Here is a 13,399-nt window from a genome sequence, read left to right as displayed (position 1 = left end):
GCTTATACAGCCATGGAATATGTAGGAGATTTAATGTTTCCACTATAGTCCGGTGATATTACTCATAATTCCCTTCCCTTTTTTATTCAGATCGGTATTAGTGCATTTGGTGTGCATATTGGTACAGTTAGCCCACATAGTTTATTGCCCATTTTTGCATATTCTCGCACTGAGTTGTTGTTCCCAGCTTCTTTTTTAATGAAGAGGTTTTTCTGTTGTATTTATTATTTTAATTGTTGTTAATAAAAGACATATTTTAATTAATGCTAACTACCTCGTTTTTCTTCATTCATTTTGGATGAGGAAATTGGTTTGATATGATTAGTGTGAGGTATGCACTTTACTATTTATGGGCACTTGATAATATCATATTTTAATCACATGATGTCATAGACCTAATGGAAAAGAGAAGCATTATCTGGGTAGAAAGGCAAAATGAGCAATTGTAAGTACACAGTAATATTGTGACTGAAGTGTATTAAAAGGATACAAACTTTGATGGTAGGAGTGCTTCTTTAATAAAGTTTTACTTATTTACATGTGAATGAGGACACATTTTTCTATAAGCACTAGTACAAGAATACATAGGGAAGACATTGTTAATTATTTTACTTTCCTTCCGTCAGGTGTATTACGTGAAGTCACTACAGAGTTTACCGTGGATGCTCGCTCATTGACAAAGACTGGTGGTAGTCATGTGACCACCCGCATCATCAGCCCTTCTGGTGCTGTCACCGAAAGCTTTATAACTGATAATGGGGATGGCACATATCATGTGCAGTACACAGCTTACGAGGATGGTAAGAGCCAAGTCTAAATTATCGTCATGGAATGTTATTTCTGAATGGTCTTAAATTTAATTTGTTGCTGTCTTTAAATATTTAATGTAAAAACAGAGACGAATAGAATAATCCTAAATAATGGTGTTAGCAGGAAATATGCAACTTGCAGTTCATTGGCAAATGTCATAAACCCATAATGAACATATACGTTTTTTCTTAATTCAACCCATGTTATGTTTAGGGAGAAGCAACAACTGATTATTGGTTAGCTTACTATAGCTACTCTTATTGCTATAACATTCTGTTCTGTAGACAACTTTTCACCACGGTCTTCTTAACAAACAGGTATTCATTTGGTAGAGGTATTATATGATGAAGTTCCAGTGCCTAAGAGCCCATTCCGTGTCCCTGTAACTGAGGGCTGTGATCCATCCCGTGTACGAGCATATGGCCCTGGGCTTGAAGGTGGTCTTCTTAACAAGTCTAACCGCTTCACTGTAGAAACAAGGTACGGACGGACATTGCTTAGCAAGTACATTTCTTAAAGTTCTACTTTTATACTTCACAGCTTCCAGATTTGTAGTAACTGCTTATATTCAGGGTCCAGAATCCATTTCCAATTTTTAAGTGTCCAATGGTTCTATATTATGCTTCAGAAAATAGAGTCTAAGGGGTATCGTTTCTCCTTATGGAGAGTGACATACCATCTCTGGCTTGTCAAGGTAAGGAGGCTTATTTGCCGTACAATGCTCCTCTGGGAATTTAAATATGCAAATTGCCTCTTCTGAGAAAAAGAGGACTTAACTCTATAGCGCCACCTGTTGGAAGTAGCGATCCTACAAGTCACAATCAACCCTTTAACGAGTCGTGCAATATGACTTAAGGCCCCGTCACACACAGCGACGCTGCAGCGATACAGACAACGATGCTGATCGCTGCAGCGTCGCTGTTTTGTCGCTGTGTGGTCGCTGGGGAGCTGTCACACAGACCGCTCTCCAGCGACCAATGATGCCGAGGTCCCAGGTAACCAGGGTAAACATCGGGTTACTAAGCGCAGGGCCGCGCTTAGTAACCCGATGTTTACCCTGGTTACCAGCGTAAAAGTAAAAAAAAACAAACAGTACATACTTACATTCCGGTGTCTGTCCCCCGGCGTTCTGCTTCTCTGCACTGTGTAAGCACAGCGGCCGGAAAGCAGAGCGGTGACGTCACCGCTGTGCTGTGTTTTCCGGCTGGCCGGCGCTCACAGTGTAGAGAAGCACAGCGCCGGGGGACAGACACCGGAATGTAAGTATGTACTGTTTGTTTTTTTTTTACTTTTACGCTGGTAACCAGGGTAAACATCGGGTTACTAAGCGCGGCCCTGCGCTTAGTAACCCGATGTTTACCCTGGTTACCAGTGAAGACATCGCTGAATCCGTGTCACACACACCGATTCAGCGATGTCAGCGGGACCTCAACGACCAAAAAAAGGTCCAGGCCATTCCGACACGACCAGCGATCTCGCAGCAGGGGCCGGGTCGCTGGTACGTGTCACACATAGCGAGATCGCTACTGAGGTCGCTGTTGCGTCACAAAACTTGTGACTCAGCAGTGATCTCGCTAGCGATCTCGCTATGTGAGACGGGGCCTTTAGGATAAAAGCCAAATCAGTATCTCAATTCGCAGACACGGTGTTTCGGGCTGTTGGCCCTCGTCAGTGCGAAGCATTAGAACTGATTTGGCTAGGTGAGAGGCTCTGGACTGGGGTCTAAGGGGTATCGTTTCTCCTTATGGAGAGTGACATACCATCTCTGGCTTGTCAAGGTAAGGAGGCTTATTTGCCGTACAATGCTCCTCTGGGAATTTAAATATGCAAATTGCCTCTTCTGAGAAAAAGAGGACTTAACTCTATAGCGCCACCTGTTGGAAGTAGCGAGTAGTAGAGTTAAGTCCTCTTTTTCTCAGAAGAGGCAATTTGCATATTTAAATTCCCAGAGGAGCATTGTACGGCAAATAAGCCTCCTTACCTTGACAAGCCAGAGATGGTATGTCACTCTCCATAAGGAGAAACGATACCCCTTAGACCCCAGTCCAGAGCCTCTCACCTAGCCAAATCAGTTCTCATGCTTCGCACTGACGAGGGCCAACAGCCCGAAACACCGTGTCTGCGAATTGAGATACTGATTTGGCTTTTATCCTAAGTCATATTGCATGACTCATTAAAGGGTTGATTGTGACTTGTAGGATCGCTACTTCCAACAGGTGGCGCTATAGAGTTAAGTCCTCTTTTTCTCAGAAGAGGCAATTTGCATATTTAAATTCCCAGAGGAGCATTGTACGGTAAATAAGCCTCCTTACCTTGACAAGCCAGAGATGGTATGTCACTCTCCATAAGGAGAAACGATACCCCTTAGACCCCAGTCCAGAGCCTCTCACCTAGCCAAATCAGTTCTCATACTTCGCACTGACGAGGGCCAACAGCCCGAAACACCGTGTCTGCGAATTGAGATACTGATTTGGCTTTTATCCTAAGTCATGTTGCACGACTCGTTAAAGGGTTGATTGTGGCTTGTAGGATCGCTACTTCCAACAGGTGGCGCTATAGAGTTAAGTCCTCTTTTTCTCAGAAGAGGCAATTTGCATATCAGAAAATAGAGTAACTTTTATAACACTTGTTGTGCTACATTTATTAAGATAACCCAAAATATGCATACTTCCTAGAATCCTGTAACTCTTTTTCTCCTACACCAGGGGTGCTGGCACTGGTGGCCTTGGACTGGCAATTGAAGGTCCTTCTGAAGCAAAAATGTCATGTAAAGACAATAAAGATGGCAGCTGTAGTGTGGAATATATCCCTTTCACACCCGGAGAGTATGATGTCAATATCACTTTTGGTGGACGACCAATCCCAGGTATAGTTAATGTGAAAATTGTCTTTTGCAATTGAAGAAAATTAAGTTTTGAGTATGATGTGGGATGACGAAGTTATTGCTTCTTGCAGGAAGTCCTTTCCGTGTTCCAGTAAAGGAGGTGGTAGACCCTAGCAAAGTAAAATGTTCTGGTCCTGGCTTGGGGGCTGGTGTTAGAGCCCATGTTCCCCAGACCTTCACTGTAGACTGCAGCAAGGCTGGACTGGCACCTCTCGAAGTTTTGGTGCATGGACCTTCAGGTACTTATGACCAATAAAATACTAAATTGAAAACGTAAGAAAATTTGAAGGAAAACTAAAAATTCTCCATCTTGTATGGAATTCTATAGGTTTGGCAGAGCCAGTAGATGTACGCGATAATGGTGATGGAACTCATACTGCAAATTATACACCTGCCACAGATGGCCCATACACCGTATCTGTAAAATATGCGGACCAGGAGGTTCCACGAAGGTAACATAAGAGGATTTAAAGTGGACCTCTCACCAGGTTAAAATTTGCCAGGTTTTACTCTTACTTTATTCCTGCTGTTCCACTGTGTATGTACCTTTTTATTTACTTTTAATTTGTATAGTTTTTATATGTGGGCATGGCTTATCGGAGTCTCTGGAGCATAGCTTTAGGCTGCCCTGTGTAATTACCCTGTGAGCATTGTTCCACAGAATAAGACCATAAAAATGAGCACTGAATAAAAAGGCCCATATCTCTGGAACTATATGGTGGATTTAATTAAAACAAACAAACATATAAAATACTTAGCTGAGCAGGTGGAATAACGCAAGAACAAACACTGGACACTTTTGACCTAGTGACAGTAGCACTTTAAGCTTTTTAAGCCTTTGACATGATATATATTTTTATACAGCCCCTTCAAGATCAAGGTACTGCCTACTCATGATGCAAGCAAAGTGCGTGCCAGTGGCCCAGGTCTCAACACCGCAGGCATCCCAGCCAGCTTGCCTGTTGAGTTTACCATTGATGCTCGTGATGCTGGCGAGGGGCTACTGACTGTTCAGATTCTGGTGGGTACAATAGAAAGTTCACAGTATCTAAATTTCCTGCAGGACTTGTGTTTCATGTTCACACAACATTAGTAAGTGAAGTTTAGAATTCTAAGGAATCATAATTCTATGAAGTTTTTTTCCACTTTTTTTCTACCTTTTACAGTGTCTTAAAATAGTTAACAGAAATACTGCTTATCTAGGAACCCAATCCCTGTCCATATGGTATATTTATAAAAACAAGTGACCCCATTGAGGGCTTCTCGAGCAGCTGGGAGATTTGTACATCCCATTAGAATGAGCTCATTCATATTTTAGCTCTGCTGAGAGTGACAGTAAGTCTCCACCTAGTGGAAACAAGGGGAGATTCTTCAGACTTCAAGCTAAAAAATAGTAACAAATTAAAAAAAAAAGATATTTTAACAAAAGAAACACCTCAAGTGTGCTATAATTTAATCCATAGTATGCAGCCTTTATAGGAAATCTACAATAGCTCGTATGCTCAGTAGTAATTGCTTTTGTTTAGTTTTACTACTTCTATATCCCTTCAATATTTATTCAACCTATTATTTCAGATTTCAGGTTAAAAAAGGGTAAATTAAAAAAATATATATTTTATCAAAAGAAACCTCTCATGTGTGCTATAATTTGAATCCATAGTATGCAGCTTTATTAGGAAATTTACAATAGCTGGCATGCTCGGTAGTAATTGCTTTTGTTTAGTTTTACTACTTCTATATCCCTTCAGTTTATTTATTCAACCAATTTATATGGTATATTTTAACACAATCTCCTGCATGACATTTTTAAAGGTCTGATGTGATCTAATCTATTAGGTGTCTAAGTTGCTTCATTCATAATTTTATGGGCATTAATATGAGTTTCACAATTTCAGCAAATGTAGTATTTGAAAACATTTACGCTTTTAATAAGAAATTTAATAGAAAAGCGTCCGCTCCCATTACTCATAGACAGATATAGTCCACTGATGGTTCGCATTAAATAGGTGGAAATGTAATGGAGAACTTGGCGCTCAGTCAATACAAGAATTAATCCTCAGCTAACAGTCACCATCTGGCAAGAGTGAAATATTCACACAGGCATTAGTGAGTCACACATCTCTGGATACGTGATATCCTGCAGACAGAAAGGGTACCTTGACATCTTTTGGACATGAGTTCAGAAAAAAATCACTGCACACGTACAAGAAAAATAATGCTTCAGGTGAGTATTCATTTGATGCTCATAGGTGAAGCGACAATTTAAGACGTTTTGGCCAGTTAATGGCCTTTATCATATAGTCGCCTTTTCAAATAAGCATCATGGGAAAACCAGGTAAGGCGTGTCAGCGCAATGAAATATGTCATAGAGCACATTAAGCCCCTGTGGAGTCAATGCCCAGTGTAAGCAATGGGTTCAGGGGGAGCCGGCCTCCAGGGAATACAGGTTTGAGTCAGTGGTGGCGCAGTGGAGGATGCAGGCACTCTTGTGTCTTTGCAGTGAGTTGATTCCCTGGCATATTTCATTGCGGTGACACGCCTTACCTGGTTTTCCCATGATGCTTATTTGGAAATGTGAAGTTAGACAGTGGCATCAAATTAGTCAATAAGGGATATATTTGTATATTTTTTTCCATATAATTAGTTTCACAAATTTTGATTATACTTATAAAATAAAACCTTTATGAAATTTTTTTCCTGTCCACAGGATCCGGAAGGAAAGCCAAAGAAAGCTAATATTCGGGGAAATGGAGATGGCACCTACACAGTGTCTTATGTGCCAGACATGGCAGGACGATACACTATTACCATTAAGTATGGCGGTGATGAAATTCCCTACTCTCCTTTCCGAATTCACGCAGTTCCTACTGGTGATGCCAGCAAGTGCTTAGTGACAGGTGCGCTCCAATCTAAAAATCTCTGAATATCTCTGCAGAATATTTTAGTGCTATATATGCGACAGGAAATAATTCAGTCTGTGTCTATTATGTTTTATACAAGTTAAATTGATACCGTATTTTGTACAGACACAATGAAGAATCTACCAAAGGGTAGTCTCTTATTTACACAAAGGTTTTTCTGTTTTTTTTTAGTGTCACTTGGAGGACATGGATTGGGTAAGTTTCTATGTATTTAGGTTTATGATACATTCACTGGAGTCAAGAAAAAAAATCCCAGTTCTCGTTTAATATCTTGACACGAGTGATAATTTTTGAATACCTGCTGTCTAGAAAGTCATATTTTTCTTTTAATGTTCAGGAGCCTGTCTAGGACCCACCATTCAAATTGGGGAGGAGACAGTCATCACGGTGGATGCTAAGGCTGCAGGAAAGGGAAAAGTTACCTGCAAGGTGTCTACACCAGATGGAGGAGAACTTGATGTAGATGTGGTGGAAAACCAGGATGGTACCTTTGATATTTACTACACAGCACCTGAACCAGGGAAATACATCATCACCATTCGGTTTGGTGGCGAACACATTCCCAACAGTCCCTTCCATGTTGTGGTAAGTTTCTAATGACTGTTGGGAGGTGATCCATATGTAATTTTCCCCATTTACTGGTCCCCTTACTGTCATTTAACTATTCACTTCCCTCCCTACTGCCAGGCTTGTGATACCATCCCAATCATAGAGGAGCCATGTGAAACTGTGCAGCTACATCAGCCCTATGCTGCACACCTCCCCGGCTATCCAACGCACTGGGTATATCAGAGAGAGAGAATTCTATACTCTATTGCTGTATCCCTATCGATCTACACTTCTAAGCTCCATCTATAGCTTTCCTATATACTCTTAGCACTCCACTTTGTGTTTCCACTGTTCCATACATCCAGGTGGTTTTCGGATCTAAGGTTTAGGCTATGTGCACACAGAATATTTTTAGGAGTTTCTTTAGCAGATCCACTATAAAAAAAAATCTGAAAATCACTTGAAAGACTCTTCCTATTAGCATCTATTGTAAAAGCTATTTGCTGTTCATGTATTCAGTGTCTTCAGTGTTTTTTTGCTGCTTTAAAATTTGAAAAATGCCTTGTGAGAAAAAAGGAAGCATATGTCATTCCTTTGATGTGGCTACTGACGGATTTGCTCCACATAAGGCACTGTCCCAAGAAAGTGGGCTAAAAAAAAAACACTTCAGAAAAAAAATGTTTCAAAAAGTATCAATATCTCTTGACCATGGCTTCAGGAAATGAAAAACTCCTCCAAAAACTGCAAAGTAGGAGCGTTGTCTGAAGCAGTTCCCACTTCAAAACTCATTTTTAACTGCCTGAAAAATAATCTGTGTGCACGTACTGTTAACGTGGTTGTATATTTAAAAGACCAGCAGGCTGTGCCTAATTGATGACCCATATACCGTAATTAGCATTTCGATTCAGCTATATTAACACCAAGTTATTGATCAAAGCCCTGTAACAAAGCAGAACACCGACCCCTGGAGGAGTATATGAAATCCTCCTCTTAAAATCTAGCATACGGGAAAGGCAGTAAAAAAAATGTTCAATGGAACCAAAACGGTTAGGTTACTTCATAGTTTTATTATTTGGTGGAGGTCTGAACTCACAGGCTCCTCCAATCTGAACTGTTACATGTTTCTTTAATCAGATTACTTTCAGGTGGATTGCTCCTTAAAGGGGTGGTCCGAAACTAATTTTGATTTTCATCTTAAATGTCTATTTATTTTAATATTATAATAGTTTTCCTAATATGGTTTACTTAAAAGTCCCTACTAGTGATAAGGGAGTATACCCGTTGCTCGGGTCTTCCCGAGCATGCTCGGGTGTCCTCCGAGTATTTTGGCGTGCTCGGAGATTCAGTTTTTGTCGACAGCTGCATGATTTGCAGCTGCTGGACTGCTTGAATACATGTGGGGATTCCCTAACAAACAGGCAACCCCCACATGTATTCAGGCTGTCCAGCAGCCGCAAATCATGCACCAGTGTCGACAAAAACTAAATCTCCAAGCATGGCAAAATACTCGGAGGACACCCGAGCAACAAATTTACTCACTGATCACTAGTCCCTACCCTTCCCTCTCTAATCTAACTTATTTATTATATTTTTTTACCTATTTCCATTTTGAATAAGCTTTGTTTGAGAACCCCCTGTGCATGCTGGAATACTCAATTATGTTTTACTGAGCATGTGTCGGTTGTCAATTCCAGCGTATGCCCAGTACAAGCTCTCTTCTTACTGTGCAATATTCTTGCAATATAGTGACAGTTTGCTCTGTTGCCGACTCTAATTAAAAGCAAAGAGCTGACAATAAAGTGCACTGTCAGTGCATATTATATCTAGAAAATGCAGCGAGCACAGACCTGCCCCGCCCCCAAAAGTGACATTTGTTTAGAGGTGAGGCTGGTCTCTACTTGTTGATTTCGGAATGAGGACAGAGGCTGTGGCAGTGACCCTGAGGGCATCTCATTGGAGCATCCTAGCATGCACTAGGAATTCTCAAACACAGCGTCAACAAAATTGAAATAGGTAAAAAATAAAATAAAAAGCAGTTAGATTACAGAAGGTAGGGTAGAGACTTTTAATATAACCCATATTAGAATAATTACATTTTTTAAATAAATAGAGAGACATTTAGGATGAAAAAAAGTTTCAGAAGTAGAATATGACGCATCCTTGTATCTACCTTTATCTTTTCTTTTGCCTTTTTATGTGTTTGGCATTATTTCTTTTATACCTTTAATACCTTGCTTCCTCTGAACTATTCATTTATTTCTTCATTATCATATTTCTCAATGTTCACACTTTCACTTGACATTACCACTTGTAAAGATCTATAGGACTGATGGCACTACTTGACTCATTTCAGGCTACTGAAGAACCTGTTGTTCCTGTTGATAATTTGGACTCCATGCTTAGGCCATTTAACCTAGTGATTCCTTTTACTGTGCAGAAAGGAGAAATTACAGGTATGCCTATCAAGTCATGACTGCAGAATTGATATGTTGTTTCAGTAATGTGAACACTTATCCAAAGGGTACACCTAGAAAGCAATGAAATGAGGTAGCAGTCATGTCTTAAAAATGATACAGGTCTACAAGCACAATTTGTGTAACTCTTCTATACAAAGTAAAAAAAAGTGGCAACCAGGAGTAGGAATTGTATGGTACCGTGAGTTAGAAGCACTATGCCAGTGATGCAGTTAATATAATTGAGTCTATGATAACCTCTTGTTAATTTCATGAATTACTGATACAAAACTAGATGACACTTCTACCACCAATGTAAAAGCAATCTAAATCAGTTTCCTTGGGATGTAAAAGTTAGTCGCTGGCTAAGCAAGTATTCTAGGGAAAAGTAGGTAAAAATGCATGGGCACCACGAGACAATTTTGTACAGGACGCCATTCAGCCTAAGGCCGACCCTGACTGCAGTACCAAGATTATCAAACCTGAGTTTATTTAGTTTGGAAAAACTAGGCCTTAGGGGCAATCTTAGTACAATGTACAAATATGCATCTAGAGCACATGATAAACTCTGGCCCGCGGGCCAAATCTGTCCCGCAAGGGGAGTATAATTTGCCCCCAATGCCGGGAGGGTGCCCCAAGTATATTTGGCCTACAAGGCCGGGCAGGGGACACACTTTCACCTTGCTTCGCACTTTCAACAATATCGGCATTCTAGATGCGGATACATTTGAAAACAATGATGGATGGAGTGTCGGCTGACGCTCGCTCTCCCATCATTTCCTTTCTGTGACTGGCATCTCAGCACAGCTGACGTGATGACGCTAATAGAACGTGCCCGCTGTACCAAGATATTCAGAGGTCTGAAGACACCATGAAGAGACCGGAGCAGTGGGTGAATTAGCAGAGATGAGCATTTTTTTATGTGGGGTCTATTATACAGTTTGGAGCAGTATGTGAGACCCATTATACTGTATGGAGCATTATGTGGGGTGCATTATACTGTATGGAGCACTATATGAGGCCCTTTATACTATATGGAGCACTATGTGAGGCTATTATATTGTATGGAGCACTATGTGCGGCCATTATACTGTATGGAGCACTATGTGTGGCCATTATACTGTATGGAGCACTATGTGGGGCCATTATACTGTATGGAGCATTATGGTAGGCCATTTTGCTGTATGGAGCACTATGTGAGGCCTATTATGCTGTGTGGGGAACTTTGTGTGGTGATTATACTGTATGGAGCACTATGTGGGGCGTTACACTGTATCAAGCACTATGTGGGGCTATACTACTGTATGGTGCACTTTGTATGGCCATTATCTTGTATTAAGCACTTTGTGGGGCCATTATACAGTGTGGAGCCCTTTTTGTGGCCATTATACTATATGGAGCACTATGTGGGGCCATTATACTGCGTATAAGGTAACACAGGGCCCCAATATACTGTATGGAGGATTATGTGGGACCCATTATACTATATGGAGCACTTTTTGTGTCCATTATACATTATGAAGCGCTATGTGGGGCCATTATACTGTATGGAGCACATTTTGTGGCCATTATACTATATGGATCACTATATGGGTCCAATATACCGTATGGAAAGCAAAGCAGCGCCCCATTATACTGTATGGAGGACTATGTGGTGCCCATTATATGGTATGGAGCACTTTTTGTGGCCATTATACTGCATGGAGCATTATGTGGGGCCATTTTACGTCACATAAGGTAGCGCAGGGCCCCCTATATATTGTACGGAGGATTATGTGAGGCCCATTATACTGTGTGGAGCACTTTTTGTAGCCATTATACCGTATAGAGGGCTGTGTGGGGATTACAGATGGAGAATCATACTGTGATGGGGTCACAATTCTATGTCGTGGGGACTCAGGGAAGGGGGAACAGTAAAGTTATTTTGTGCATGTGGAGGTTGGCCAGCGACTTTGTCTAAGCTTTTAATTTTCTGTGTAAACTGTAAGGCTGTGTGCACACGTTGCGGATTGGGGTGCAGAATTTTCTGCACAAAATCCGCATCTCCTGGCAGAAAGCGCAGGTGCAGATTTGACGCGTTTTTTATGCGGACTTTGTGCGGATTTCATGCGTTTTTTACCACTGCGGATTTCTATAATGGATGGGTGCAGAAACGCTGCAGATCCGCAGAAACGCTGCAGATCCGCACAAAAGAAGTGACATGCTACTTCTTTTGATCCGCAGCGTTTTTCATGCGTAATTTTCCGCATCATTAGCACAGCATTTTTTTTCCCTATTGATTTACATTGTACTGTAAATCACTTTGCGGATCTGCAGCGTTTCTGCGCGGAAAAAAAGTTGCGGATCCGCACTAAATCCGCATCGTGTGCACATAGCCTTAGAGTTTGACATCCCTTGTCTAGAGGAAAGAAAGCAGCTCTGGATTGTGGTACCAGCATACCTCAGAATCAATGCTATGTTGTACATCTTTATGTATATAAACTATGAAATGCTATCCAAAGGTGATTTTAATTTAGAATTTTTTTCAGCTCCTTTTTACACAATGTGTAAAATATTAATTACAGAAAGATTATATATGTTACTATATTTGCTTCTAGGTGAGGTTCGCATGCCATCTGGTAAGACGGCCAGACCCAATATCACTGACAACAAAGATGGCACTGTGACTGTGAAGTATGCTCCAGTGGAAAAGGGGTTGCATGAAATGGATATAAAATATGATGGAAATCACATTCCAGGTAAATAATATATGATTAGCAATGGCCATCAAACAATCTATGAAACTGTATGATTAGGGCTGGAGCAAAACTCATTCTCCTTGGGTATCAGAGGGTCTTTTCATGGACCCATGATAGACCCACCTAATAATAGGCCTCAAAAACCCTGCAGATGACAATCCTATTGAACCAAATTCTGGCCCCTTACAACTAGAGTTTATTCCTTAAAGTATGGTTCACAAATAGCCTTTTTAAGAATTCGAATGATATGCCTTATGTGCAGATAGCTTTTGATAATATTTTAAGTACCGTAGATGTGAGCTTGACGAGGGATGATCCTCACAATAATGTTCTCTTTGTCATCATCAATTATAATTTTGTCACATTTAGAGGTTTACATTAATGTTGCCAATGTATCTTCTTTTAGGGAGTCCACTGCAGTTCTATGTAGATGCCATTAACAGCCGACATGTAAGCGCATACGGACCAGGGCTTAGTCATGGAATGGTGAACAAGCCCGCTACATTTACCATTGTCACAAAGGACGCTGGAGAAGGTATGTGACACCTTAGTTCTTTGAAATCACAGTATCCTCCTACAGCTTTATGGGATGTCAGTTTATATGTGATCATACAAGTTTCAGTTTTATACAAAATATTTCTACCATAGGGGGATTATCACTGGCTGTGGAAGGTCCATCAAAGGCAGAAATCACATGCAAGGACAATAAAGACGGCACATGCACTGTATCCTACCTGCCTACTGCTCCTGGAGACTACAACATCATTGTACGATTTGATGACAAGCACATCTCAGGCAGTCCTTTCACAGCCAAAATTACAGGTGATTTTAATGGAAAGCTTTCAAAGTTCTCTTGTGAACACACATTTTTGGGAAGCTCTTAATATTGTTTGCTATATGATTATTGACAGAACCTAGGGTTAAAGGGGTTGTCCAGTACTTTTATATTGCTGGACTATCCTTAGGTTAGGTCATCAATATCAGATCATTTGAACAGTGGCAGATGTGCAGTATTCAGCCGCGGCCACTATACTGTATAGTAGA

General features: G+C 40.8%; 1 protein-coding gene across 4 annotated transcripts in view; it reads left to right on the top strand.

The window, feature by feature from the left end:
- FLNC (filamin C) overlaps positions 1 to 13,399 on the top strand; it is an 84,265-nt gene that overhangs the window by 45,536 nt on the left and 25,330 nt on the right. For 2 of the 4 annotated variants that reach the window (XM_077264387.1, XM_077264385.1), the window contains 14 exons: positions 627 to 800; positions 1,128 to 1,290; positions 3,516 to 3,676; positions 3,766 to 3,933; positions 4,023 to 4,146; positions 4,559 to 4,715; positions 6,402 to 6,591; positions 6,787 to 6,810; positions 6,953 to 7,200; positions 7,303 to 7,398; positions 9,518 to 9,617; positions 12,215 to 12,355; positions 12,762 to 12,890; positions 13,004 to 13,177. In XM_077264387.1, the coding sequence (XP_077120502.1) occupies positions 627 to 800; positions 1,128 to 1,290; positions 3,516 to 3,676; positions 3,766 to 3,933; positions 4,023 to 4,146; positions 4,559 to 4,715; positions 6,402 to 6,591; positions 6,787 to 6,810; positions 6,953 to 7,200; positions 7,303 to 7,398; positions 9,518 to 9,617; positions 12,215 to 12,355; positions 12,762 to 12,890; positions 13,004 to 13,177 (2,049 nt within the window). The remainder of the gene's footprint in view (positions 1 to 626; positions 801 to 1,127; positions 1,291 to 3,515; positions 3,677 to 3,765; positions 3,934 to 4,022; positions 4,147 to 4,558; positions 4,716 to 6,401; positions 6,592 to 6,786; positions 6,811 to 6,952; positions 7,201 to 7,302; positions 7,399 to 9,517; positions 9,618 to 12,214; positions 12,356 to 12,761; positions 12,891 to 13,003; positions 13,178 to 13,399) is intronic. The other 2 variants (XM_077264388.1, XM_077264386.1) reach the window with 1 other exon arrangement.

This window comes from Ranitomeya variabilis, chromosome 5 (assembly GCF_051348905.1).
Source record: "Ranitomeya variabilis isolate aRanVar5 chromosome 5, aRanVar5.hap1, whole genome shotgun sequence".
Taxonomy (NCBI): Eukaryota; Metazoa; Chordata; class Amphibia; order Anura; family Dendrobatidae; genus Ranitomeya; species Ranitomeya variabilis.
This window is presented reverse-complemented; position numbering and strand designations above follow the sequence as displayed.